A 12,845-nucleotide genomic window follows, 5' to 3' on the forward strand; every position below is an offset into this window, starting at 1 on the left:
CACACACACACATACACACAGCCATACACACGCAGGCACGCACGTACGCAAACACACACAAACGCACACAAACACACAGGCACACACACACGCACGCACGCACGCACGCACGCACGCACACACACACACACACACACACACACACACACACACACACACACACACACACACACACACTCTCACCACACATATAATGTGTGTGTGTGTGTGTGTGTGTGTGTGTGTGTGTGTGTGTGTGTGTGTGTGTGTGTGTGTGTGTGTGTGTGTGTGTATGTGTTTGATTGTTTGTTAGTTCGGGTGTATGCGTGTGCGTATGGTTGTGCGCGTGTGCGTGTGCGGGTGCGCGCTCGTGCGCGCGAGCGTGTGTGTGTATCGTCCTCTGATCAAGGGACTGGCGATAGAGGCGTAGATAGCGGGGAGGATGGGGGGATGCATCCCCCCACTTATTGACGGGGGGGGGATGGCGTGTACAATCATCCCCCCCCCTACTTTCAGGAGGAAAATGGGAGATTCAAAATTTTCTGGGGGAGGACCCGCATAGCCTGTTTCTTACCACCCTCCTCGAAAACCTGCATTGGCCACTGTCGAGCGTAAAAAATTGAGCACCCCCCACTTCAAAAATCGTTCCGCGGCGCCTGTAGAGTACTGCTAACAAAGATTATGATTATGAATATTTGTATGCATATCAAAAGTCAAATTTGAGTTCATCAGACAGGGGCGTAGATAGCTGGGGGGGGGGGTATATCCCCCCACACTTATTGAGGTGGGGTGGCTTTCATCCCCCCTACTTTCAAGAAGAAAATGGGAAAAAATTTAATATTTTACAGACAATAAATACTGGATATTTATCTACAAATCCGTCATCGCTATTCATACTCTCCTAATGTATTATTACAGAAATGGAACGTGACATACATCTACTGTAAAATGGCTGTAACTCGTTCCAAGAATTACATTATTTTACTGAAACTAGGACGGTTAATTTTGGACGGGTTCCCCATATACGATTTTTTTTTCAAAATCCCCAGTCTTATCACTGCTCACGAAAGTTAAATCCTTGCTTTATTCAAAATTAGAATAGACCTATTGAGAGTTGGGATATTGAATTTTCACAGGGATTAAATGGGAAAATTCAATTTCATCTCACTTTTTTTGGGGGGATGGGGGTGCTGAGACCCGACCGGAAGCATATTCCCGATTTTGTATAAGGGGTGAAAATATGCACTTTTTGGTTCAAATCTGGTTATTTTTCTCATATTTCTTTGCAGTTTTAACGTTCTCAGTAAAATATACGTTTTATCAAAATTTCAGGGGGAGATGATTCCAGTGCTGTAATTGTCAACGGGGGGTCGGTAGCACGGGGCTGTCGCCCCCCCCCCTAGAATTTTCAGGGCAAATGTATTTTAGCCTAGGTAAGTCTGCACTGGTAACCCCAGTGAGGACATGTACATAGCACAGATTTGGTAGTAAGTATTTTAGTCTTTGGTGTCCCCAAGGGTAAAAATACTCAACTCAACAGTGATGTTATTGCGATGAAGATTGCATTGTTTAATAGTGCTGCCTCATAGTGCAGGAAATTGCATCGACGAGGTGTTACTTTCAACAAAATCCCCGGACCCCCCTAAACAGGAGGGGGACACGACCTGGAGGAAAAATCCTGATATTCTATGATAAAGATGTCCAAAATTGATTGCTTTTAGATTGCAACTTTTTAACAATTCCACACAGTGGGAGGGGGACACCCCCCCCCCCTCCCCCCCGGCGCTTCGTGCCCTTGAGCTCGCGTGATTCGCCCCCCCCCTAGAATTTTCTTCTGGATCCGCCACTGGTTGTGTGTGTGGGGGGGGGGGGGGGTTGCGTGTTATTAAACCTCTGGGATCCAAAGAAAAAAATTACCCTAGAATTCACAAAATTGCACTTACAATATCAATTTTTTTCAATTCCCTCAAAAACGGCCATCTTGAAGGTTCTAAATTGCTAAAATCTAAGAGCTTCCGGGGGCTCCGCCCCCTGGACCCCACCCATTAAGGCCTTTGCGCCAAGGCGCTCGCGGTGTGCGCTACTCGCGCACACTCTTCATATACATTGTGATGGAAGTAACAGCGAAATCATCCCCCCCCACAACTGAAGACCTGTCTACGCCACTGTGGATAACCGTACCGCCTATCACTTTATTAATTATAACGGAAGACACATCATAATCGAGTCTACACGAATAGAAAATCTCTGTTCATGTGATACCAAGCATAGTGATACTATAATAAATACCGTAATGGCAATAGAGTAACGTGTGGTACTGCACGTTTTAAATATTGCACAGCGTTGAGAAAATAGACAACCAGGATTGCTGGCTAGCATCAGACGGCTTGCACTAACAACGTAAAAAACACACAGACTGAAAGAGTTAGTTGACGTGACGAAACCCTACAATAAACCCAATTCTCTCGGACTGGCTAGCAATACGTTTCATCAATGGCAGAGAAGGATAGGGTACGGTTAAAAGCCACGGTTATATATAATGCAAGCACATAATAGTTCAGACAAACAACATCAAGATTCTTACGACTTCTCTTTCTCTTTCGTTCTCTCTCTCGCGCGCGCTCTCTCTCGCTCTCAATTTAATAAACATGTGATTAATATAATATAAATAAAAAATTAGAGCAAATGAGATAGTTCTGCTTTTGATGTACCACCACCGTGCCTTGTATGTCCAGTTTCGCAATATTACAGCAGACACCTTTCTACGGATACATTTAAACGACTTTGTGGTACCCTAAAGCAAAACTACACATGCACCCTCTCGCACGTATGCCCTCTCTCTCACCCCCTCCCACACACACGCGCGCGCGCGCACACACGCACACACACGTATACATTATTCATGGTAGAATCAAGTCCTACATACCTATTTTATTAATGTTGTTGTCCCTGTCCTTGATCGGGTGGTTTTGGTGTTTGATGGCATTCATGCGACGGTTGACGGGCGGGCCAGTACCACCGGGGCCTTTGCCGTGTGAAGGGATCGGAGGTCCAGCACGCAGAGCCTCTACGGGCAATACGCGCCGGCGTTTCTTTGGCAGCCGGGCCCGAGCTTGAGAGTGCGAGTAGACCATGGCGAAATTGCTAACGATGACGGGCACGGGTAACGCTATCGTCAGTACACCAGCCAGCGCACAGAGGGCGCCCACAAACATACCAACATATGTCTTCGGCACCATATCACCGTAGCCGACAGTGGTCATGGTGACAATTGCCCACCATAACCCAACGGGAATGCTCGTGAAGTCGTTTTGTGGGTTGTCCTGTATTCGCTCTGCATAGTACACTAAGCTGGCAAATATCACTATGCCGAGAACCAAGAAGAATATCAGGAGCGTCAGTTCCTTGGCGCTGGCTTTGAACGTGTGGATGAGAATCTTGAGACCAGGTGAATGCCTCGTTAGCTTGAACAGTCTCAGGATACGTATTATGCTGAAGAACTCAAGGATATCCGCGTTGTTGAAATTTAACTTACCTAACATATAGTCTATATAAAACGACATCGTAGCAACGAAATCAATAATGTTCACCGGGGCTCGTAAGAAATCGAACTTGTTGGGGCTCACGATAAACCGGATGATGAATTCAAACGTGAACCAGGCGTTGCACACACACTCGATGTAGAAAAATGCTCCGTGTGCTTCCGTCCTCTCCTTATCTAATGTCCACGTGGTTATGTTGGGCGAGATGTGAACGGTGACGTTGCGAATGTGCGGTACCCGCATGTGTGGATGCGTCTTCAAGCAGAACGACAGTATCGAGATGACGATGAAGAAAACTGACATTCCAGCGACGATCTACAAACATACGACATGTTAGAATATGTATCCACCTGCGCGATAGCATGTGAAGACACATGCACGCATACACACAATGCCAAAATCATGATCCTGTGAAGTGATCATAGAAATAATTTATATATAATTACGCCCTACACAATGGGTACTGTACGCATTCCATGGCTCACAAAGTCAGTATTATTAAAGATGATATTGGCTTGTCCATCTCAGTCCTACACGTGAATCTGGCGCTGACTGTGACTGATTTGACAATTTTGTAATTGTAGACTAATAACCTCTAGTTTGCCATTTATGAGAAATCGAAAGGAATCGAATAAGAATGCCACGATCGCCACGATGGAATTACGATTATTATCCATTAATCGATATCACTTATTCACTTGTTAACGCGTACTCGTCAACAACTCACTGTTTTGCCCTATTTATGTACAGCAGGTTATGAAAATTTTCCTCTAAAAACTTATCTCGGCCACAGCCCCCTACTCGTCTTATGTAGTAATGCATATATACGAGCTCTGTGAACCCGATTTCGCTGATTGGCTACCAGAATACGCGACATATATATAGTACATATATTAGCAAATAACAACCTTTTTTTCGAATATGCTTTATGTAGCCAATTTTTCCGCGCTCACGATGATAAGTTTGCTGTTTGCGAACCATGATTATGTAATTGTGTACTCAGCTCATCAATTCATTAATATTTTCATGCTGATAACGAGCAAGAGCTTGTGCAATCCAGCGTTTTTGCGATGTATACGCGCATTGATAGATGTAGGTATACATTATTTAAAAATATCGACTGCATCCTTTCATAAGTTATGGTAAATAACTATGCATTCCAGACGACGCATAATAAACATTTCTAAATCATTCTGGCGTCACAGCTACATAGTAGCTCACTGAAACCACGCGAATAGCCCCACTTATTGTTGGAGCTACGGCTTCTCTCGCTAGTGACGCGTAAAATACGCGCAAAATAGCTCCGCTGTTGTTTTTTTGTGAAAGGCAAAAAATCTTAATATTTTATTAGCTTTATTTCTCACTAGCTGGGCTACCCGGCGATGCCCGGGATAAAGGAGAAAAGAGCTAGAATTTAGTCTGCTATCACGGTTGTACTGATCTTATTCGCATTTTATAAATCTGTCCCAAGAATTTCACTTGTGTTCAGTTCTGCAGCGCTTTTTGGTACACAACATTCTTGGTCTTGCCATCTTGAGAGAGGATGTAGAGGTTGTCTGGGTTACCCACCCTGGAGCACCCCACATAACATAGAGCTGGCCATGGGAGAACACTGGCTCACTGAGGTTGAGTCCAACCACCTTGAGGGACTGGCCCTGGGCCTTGCTGATGGAAATGGCAAAGCTCAGCTTGACTGGAAACTGCAGCCTTTTGAACTCAAATGGCAAATCTGATGGGATGAGCGGGATCCTTGGGATGAAGACATTTTTGCCCTTGCCCTTGCCTGTCATGATTTTGGCTTTGATGACTCTGGGCATGAGCTGCTTCACTGTGAGCCTTGTGCCGTTGCAGAGCTTGGAAGCATCCAGGTTGCGCATTAGCAATATGGGCGCGCCGACCTTGAGCACCAAGTTGTGTGGTGGCAGACCTGAGGGCGCCAGGCTGTTTAGAAACTCGGTCGGATAGAGCACCACCTGGTCAGGATCAGGAACTGTGTCCATTGACTTGTATAGCTCGTTGGGTCGCCAGGCAGTTGCTCCAGCAGCTTGGCGTTGATGTCATCCACGGCCAAATTTTTGGGAGCAAGGATGGCTCGCTCGCTCAGCCAGTCTTGGTCTTGGTAGCGGAGGTGGAGGTTTGGGAAGACTTTGTTCATGAGCTGGGTGATGTCCGCCGCTGCTTTGCCGAATGGCAGCTTGACTTGGCCATTAGCTGTGGTGGTGAGTCTGCAATTGCCGACCTCCAGCAGTTGCTGAGAGAAGCGGCCAGCTTCTTCATCGCCGATGAGCTGCGCCCTCATGTTGGTCTTCAGGCTGTGGCGGTTGACCTTGCTCCAGAGGTAGGACGACTTGATGCAGGCATTGACAGCATCTGCTCTTGTTCCTTTGGCGATGACTGGCAAGATTTGGCGAAAGTCGCCTGAGAGCAGGACAGTCACATGTGTGCTCCCATGACGTTTGTGTTGTGCCGAAGGTCTTGTAGGGTCTTGTCAAGTGCTTCAGAGGCGCCTTGTGACTCATGGTTGCCTCGTCCCAGATGATGAGCTTGCACTCTTGCCAAACTTTCAGCCAAAAAGTGGGCAAAATTCATATTTACCTACAAAATGGACGGAAAAAGTGGAGTTCCAAAAAAAGAGAAATCTCTTTTTCTCTTTTTTCCCCTTATTTTTCCCTTTTTTTGCAAATTTGTTTGGCCTAAAATGGTCGTCGCGTCATGCTGATTCAGAATATATAATCATAGTGTTGGGAGTCACCTATTACGCGTCTCGAGAAGATAGACGGACGGCCAGACAGACAGATAGACAGACAGACAGACAGATCCGGCCATTTATGCAGGAGATTACACACGTCAGGACGTCGATATGACATTGGTTGAATGTTTTATCATTAGTTAACATTTACCGCAATTAAAAATCCTCTATTATATTAAAAATCTCCGTCAATCAAAGGGGGGATTTCATGTTGCTCTAAAAGGCCGGCACGCCAACACGATATACACAGCGCATAACGCCGCCAGATCGATATGTGCACGCGATGTGACGAGCGGATACAGAGGACTAGCTATACATTTTACCTGAATGCATGGCCGCTGCGCCATCCGCCGCTACAGTCTCTGCTCTCGTTTACCTCGCGCTCTGCCGCTATTCATACAGCCGCAGCCCCGAGATAGGCTGCAGTTATACGTTGTAAGCGGTAATAGGGAAGGCCGTTATGCATCAGAAACGCCGTTAGTCTGTTTCAAAGGCTATATTTTTGAGCGTTGTACTTTCATTACATGGATTGTTGACATCCCCGCTATGATTTAAATGTAATTTATACTCGGTATTAATTGTATTCTGGTCACAATATTTTGCGACGTGATCAATCGCAGATCCAAGGGGAATTAATACGTGATACATGCCACGCACATTTTGCTCTAAAACCTCTTTTATTTCGTACACGGAGATTCCACGAAAGGCGTAAATCAGCAGTAGAAAACTGTAGGCTGCTCAGAATTTCAACTTCGAATAAGGGTTTCGTATATGGCTGTAGAATAAGCACGAGTAGAACCGTGCCGTTGTCTACAAGGCGCTACATTGATGGTATAAGCTGGGAGGAGGAATGCGACTTGCATTGATAATGTCAGTTTCTGCCAGCAAGGGGTCACGCGGCGACTACAGTCGGGCTGATGACCAGTTTCAATGCGCTGCGGCGCTCCCTTAGCGTGATTCACCCCGTTAAAATCTCGCCATCGATTGGCGCTCAATTGCTTCTGGGAAGATCAGCCTATGCAATTCCTCCCAGCCATGCACTCGCAAGTAGGACTATTTCGTCGGCGGCCGTGCACAAATTTTAATCAAGGCCGGCTATTACACGGGCATTGATTTGCACAGAGTACATAACTCGGTCGTCACATGCAAATCCGTCACGAACACTATACGGGCTGACACATTCGTCGCAAGCTCGTGCTGCGCGACTTACCTTAGCAGCTTTTGATGAGTACGGCTCATCGAAGAGCGCCCATATCTTCGGCTGCAGTCGTTTCCAGAAGGGAATGTTGCCGGAAAAGTACTCCTCCTCGATACCGAACTTGCGGGCGACGTCCTCATCGCTGGGCTTCTCCGTGTCAAGGTCGAGCCGGTCGAGCACTGCAAGCGTCTGCTGCGTGTCGCGATGCTGCGTGTACGTCATCCAGCAGCAGGGCTCCACCTGGTTGGCGTCGAGGCCCCAGAACTCGAGCTCCTCCTCGAACAGCGGCCCGCACACGTCGGTCGGGTAGTGCAGTTTCCCCGAGCGGTAGTAGTTGAGCACCTGGGAGAAGACGCCCGGGTGGCGGTCGAAGAAGTACTCGTTGAGAACCGGGTCATAGTTCGCCAACGCTTCTGTGAGGCGAGAAAGTCGTGTTGCCGGAATCTTTTTCAGTGTCGCCTTGTAAGTCTCGTGGCGAATGCCGCCGACGTTGATAATAACGCGATTTTCTGCATCCATGCCGGCTGCTCTTGCTTGCAGCCTTGACGCAACACACCAAGGACTGCTAGACCCCCATGGCGTCAGCTTGCCGGCGAGTGTGGGGCCGTATTCCTGCAAAAGAGGCAGAAATACTATGAGGTATCACACAGCCTAGGCTAATATATGCAAGACTTTGTGAGAGAACAAACGTGCCCAGCATCAATCTTGTGTAACGCCAACCAATAACTTGAATTAATGTTTAGGTTTTACTCTACCACGTTTACCCCCATACTGTAAACGTCAGAGAGGAATCTCCTGGATGTAGGTAATGCGGTTACTAAAACAAAGAGAGGACATATTTGAACTAAGCAATATATATTGGGAGCTGGTTTAATAGCTTGTGACAGAAGCAATGTCAGTGCCCTTTCAAATTGTCATATTTAATATTCACACGATCAGCGTGATGACGCATCAGCACGACAGACATGAGTCACATGATTCAACTATTGCGTAAGCACCACCTAAGGTGAACCTGACAAAAATATACTTTAAGAATTCTGATGGTTGTATTACATTTGATATATTTTATAAATAAGAATATACTCTCTAGTCAGAACGAATAATATCTAACCAGCAATGCCTCCATCGATCGATCATTCTAAATTAGTAATACCCTCACAGTATAACACAACAAAGCTGTAACCATTATGTAAATCGAATAACATAAATTATTTATATACATTTACTATCTTTGTCATATTATAATATAGCTTTATGCAGGATCCTGTTATTGTGTCATATAATGTTGATTGTTGTATTTAGAGTCCAGTAGTTATGACCTACTAGGATGGTAACCTATTCGACGATAGCTGGCGTGAGGATGCTATGTTGCCCTTAAGAATACAAGTAATTACTGCGTACCGCCGAGAGATGGGATAGTTGCTGAAACCGTGGATCAACCCCATGCATGCTGCCTGATTTAATTAAACATTGCGGTAAAGATACATGAACCTTACCTCGGGTATCATATTAAGGGGAAGGGCATGAATGATTTTAAGGGGAATTCTTGTCGTGAGTAATCATCGCCATGTAATGATTATACATACAAGCAATTCCGGCGCTCGCTATAGATGCATTCACTCTCGTTCCTCCCTAAAACATTTGAATTTAAAGACATTGTAAAAGGCATTTAATTTTCATGTCTTGTACTGTACGTCGCTTTTTTATCATTTAGTGGCGGTTGTTCATTGGCCTGTCACGACTCCAACAATAACGGTCTCGTATGAAGTAGTAGAGCGGAGATTGAATGTATGACATTAACCGATAAACGAGCCAGAAAAACGTGACAGAAAGTAAGTGAGAAAGTTAGAAATACGTTGATTCTTTAATATAAAACATGTCCATGAGATGTCTTCTATCGCAACGAGACTGCGTCCCTTTAAGCAGAATTATCATCCCCACTTCTTTCACATCGGCGGCGAAATGAAATTTCGGTTGCCATGGAAACAGGAAAATGGCAAAATAACAGCGCGCGTCGTGGGATGGTGAGCGAAGCTTGTTTTTGCTGCCTGAAAGTTGTGGATAACGCGCGAAGACACTTCTCGCGGGAACATTAATCAAGCCGGTGCATGTGCATGAGCTATAAGACGATAAAGCACGATAAAAGGCAGCTGCAGGCAACGATATTTCACGAAAAATTCTCATCGTATCAACCAATATACAAACACTTCGCCAATCTGTGGCTACCATTACGTTATAGTGCATCTATGGGCGCACGCGAGTGTAGGATACTTATATAGAAAAATAGAAATGTGTAGAGGTGTCGGTCTCATCGATATCGATACAATTCGCGTTAGCCGATAGCTCTTAAGAACAGACAAAGCGGTGATAACTATAGTTGAAAGGTGATTATGCCACAGATCTCAGCCAACCATTGGACTGAGTTTATAGTCGATGCTGAAGCAAACTGTCGTTGCATGCTGAGAACAGCCGCACGGACGCTGGAATCAATCTAGCTGGAATCAAACTATCACAATGCTGTGTATCGATAATTAATTTGTCTCATTAATCAGGAAATGCACGGAAGAAATTTTGGTAGCATTCTACCCCCAACTGAACTTGCAAACTATATATATGTGATTAAAAATAAAATACATAATGTCGCTTAATTTTTGGAAAACGAGAACCCGAGACGATAATTTACCTTCAGTAATTGACGTCTGCTGAGTCTAAGGTTACAGCATATAAGGAAAATGCCCTTAAATGAACAATAAGAACACACAAAAAACATTCGAACAACTATTATTATTTTCCGATCATGTATCGGATTTTCGCACTCGCGACATAATATCATTATATCTAATACTGCTGCTAGAGTATTCTTATGTAACCGGTTTGGTCGAATTTCACTATTGTCGTTAGGAGGTTTCTCTACAAGGTCTTAGGTTCATTACAAACAGAGAGACCATCTAGTGAGTGAGTTTGATTGATATCAGTAACACGATCGAGTCAAGACTTCATTATTGATTGAACATCGTGATGAATATTTTGAAACAAATTCGTAAAGCATTTAGTCAGATTGTTTCACATTTGTGTTGCGAAAATCGATGGTGGGTAATGTGCCATTTCGACGACACGTAAAAACTGAAAACAGCCATAGATACACTTTGTATTCTACTTTCCGTGTCATTATGATATACGACGAATGGCTGATAAGTAGATCTTATCTTTGCCCAAACTCGGATTTATTTTCAAATCATATAAAAGATGTTGTAAACTAGAAATGAAACCGACGTAAAATATTTGCAGCGTGTAGTGCTATAAAGCATACTGTAATTTATAAACGTCTTTTTACGCTGGGCCAAACGAACGACTGCAACGATATAGCTAACAATGTACAGCATTTGATACTTCATACGATACATACTAAAGCCAGATAGCACTACAGAAGAATCAATTTTCAACATTCAAATCCGAAAAAGCACGAGATGTGGAAACACTCATAACGTTAGACAGATGAACCCATCACATGATTAAAAGGTTTTATACATAAACATTTAACTTGATTATGGCTTATTAATTATTGGGTTGTTCATAAAATATAAAGGTTATATGCATGAAGAACTGGAGTGGGTAGCAGCATTATCAAAAAAAAAACATGCACGGAAGTTAAGCTACAAAAACATGTTAGCAGACGACGCAATATCTGAACACAGACATAATCATGATGCAATTGACGAAAAACAACAGTAGAATTTATAACATAAACTAAAAAATTTACAAGGAATTATTTTTTTAATTATGAACATCGTTTCTGCTATATGCAACGTGTATTAGACGGAATCAATATAATACACGTTTATCTTACACGATGAAAACCACAGTATAAGATATTTCTTCGTTCTGCAAGTTGGTGTGGTGTTCCATCATTGTCAACTTGTAAATTCATTCATTCACGCACTCACCTACCCACTTACGCACCCATCCTCTCACCCATACGCTCCCATAACTACCAATCCAACAACCTACCCACCCACATGCTCTCACATAGGGGCCTACAATCAGCCACTCGCCCACCAACCATTCATCCGTCCGTTCTCTGTCCGTCTGTCCGATCGTCCGCCCAGCCAAATATTCATCCTCCCTCTCTCCGTTCCGCCAAACATTCCTCCGCCTCCCTCCCTCCCTCCCTCCCCCTACCTCTCAGCCTCCCTTTCCCTCCATCCCTCCCCCTCCCTCTCAGCCTCCCTTCCCCTCCATCCCTCCCTCCATCCCCCTCCCTCTCAGCCTTCCTTCCCCTCCATCCCTCCCTCCCTATCCCGCCCACCCTATCCCGCTCCTTCTTTTCCCGCCTTCCTTCATTCCCTCAAAATTTGTTCAATACTTCCTAGCTTCGTACAAAAGGATAACGAGCACGATGCGCAGACACAATTGCCTGCTTGAGAATTTGACAAGCGGGTATTTTGTTAACCAACCAAATCCTTTGTTCGCGGAAGACTAGAATTAACCCATGCAAGAAGTGAGCTCGATGGTCTGAAATTTATAACTGTTTAATTTTATATACTGCTTAATCTGTATCTTCATTACGAACTATCTGCAATATCCAATAGATCACCGAGTTTTTAGTCGTGTTTTGTACTGTATTTTCTAATTGTCGAGTCATGTTGTGAGGCTGAGGCGCCACCATGACACTTTTGCTGCGGAAACCAAATCCGCCACGCTGACAATGGCGGCGCAGCATTGATCCCATAGAAAGCGCAGCCCAATAACCAGTTTCTTAATTCTCTGCCTACTTTTTTTGCCTGTCTGTCTGCCTGCTAAAATTAATTGTCTGTTTGACTGTCTGTCTGTCTGTTTGTCTGTCTGTCTGTCTGTCTGTCTGTCTGTCTGTCTGTCTGTCTGTCTGTCTGTCTGTCTGTCTGTCTGTCTGTCTGTCTGTCTGTCTGTCTGTCTGACTGACTGTCTCTTTGTGCGTAATTGACTTCTGTTCATCTTGTTTCACGTTTGCCATTGTTGCGGGATTGACTCGTAGCTAATTTGTTGTCATTAGGTGACCGGAAAACACTGCTTCCATGTTATTACATTTGTTTCGCTGGTGCTGGGCTTAAAGCCATGTTTATTCAGGTTTTCTATTGTATCCGCTAACAACGTATCGTGTGACCTAAGCGCTTCACGTTGCATCCGTTTTGTTACTATGACCTCGGATCACCGAATGACAAAGGAACGGTTTCAATGTTGTGAAATCTTATGAATACTTCTTTAATGCGGTGCTGCCCCTTTTCTGACGCCGAAGATACACAAAATAGCAAACGTGTTAAATGACTCAATGCATGGGTGCAACCACTGAGGGGTCGGGGGTCACGACCCCCAACTTTTATGTAGACCTCCCCAACTTTCT

At 44.6% G+C, this 12,845-nt stretch overlaps 1 protein-coding gene across 1 annotated transcript in view; it reads right to left on the reverse strand.

The window, feature by feature from the left end:
• LOC106807355 (potassium voltage-gated channel protein Shaw-like) overlaps positions 1-8,002 on the reverse strand; it is a 21,134-nt gene extending 13,132 nt beyond the window's left edge. The window contains exons 1-2 of the mRNA XM_014809666.1: positions 7,481-8,002; positions 2,906-3,836 (exon numbers count right to left, since the gene is read on the reverse strand). Coding sequence (XP_014665152.1) covers positions 2,906-3,836; positions 7,481-7,987 — 1,438 coding nt within the window. The 5' untranslated portion in view covers positions 7,988-8,002. The remainder of the gene's footprint in view (positions 1-2,905; positions 3,837-7,480) is intronic.
• Between the last annotated feature and the right edge of the window lie 4,843 nt (positions 8,003-12,845).

This window comes from Priapulus caudatus, unplaced genomic scaffold (assembly GCF_000485595.1).
Source record: "Priapulus caudatus unplaced genomic scaffold, Priapulus_caudatus-5.0.1 Scaffold210, whole genome shotgun sequence".
Classification (NCBI taxonomy): Eukaryota; Metazoa; Priapulida; class Priapulimorpha; order Priapulimorphida; family Priapulidae; genus Priapulus; species Priapulus caudatus.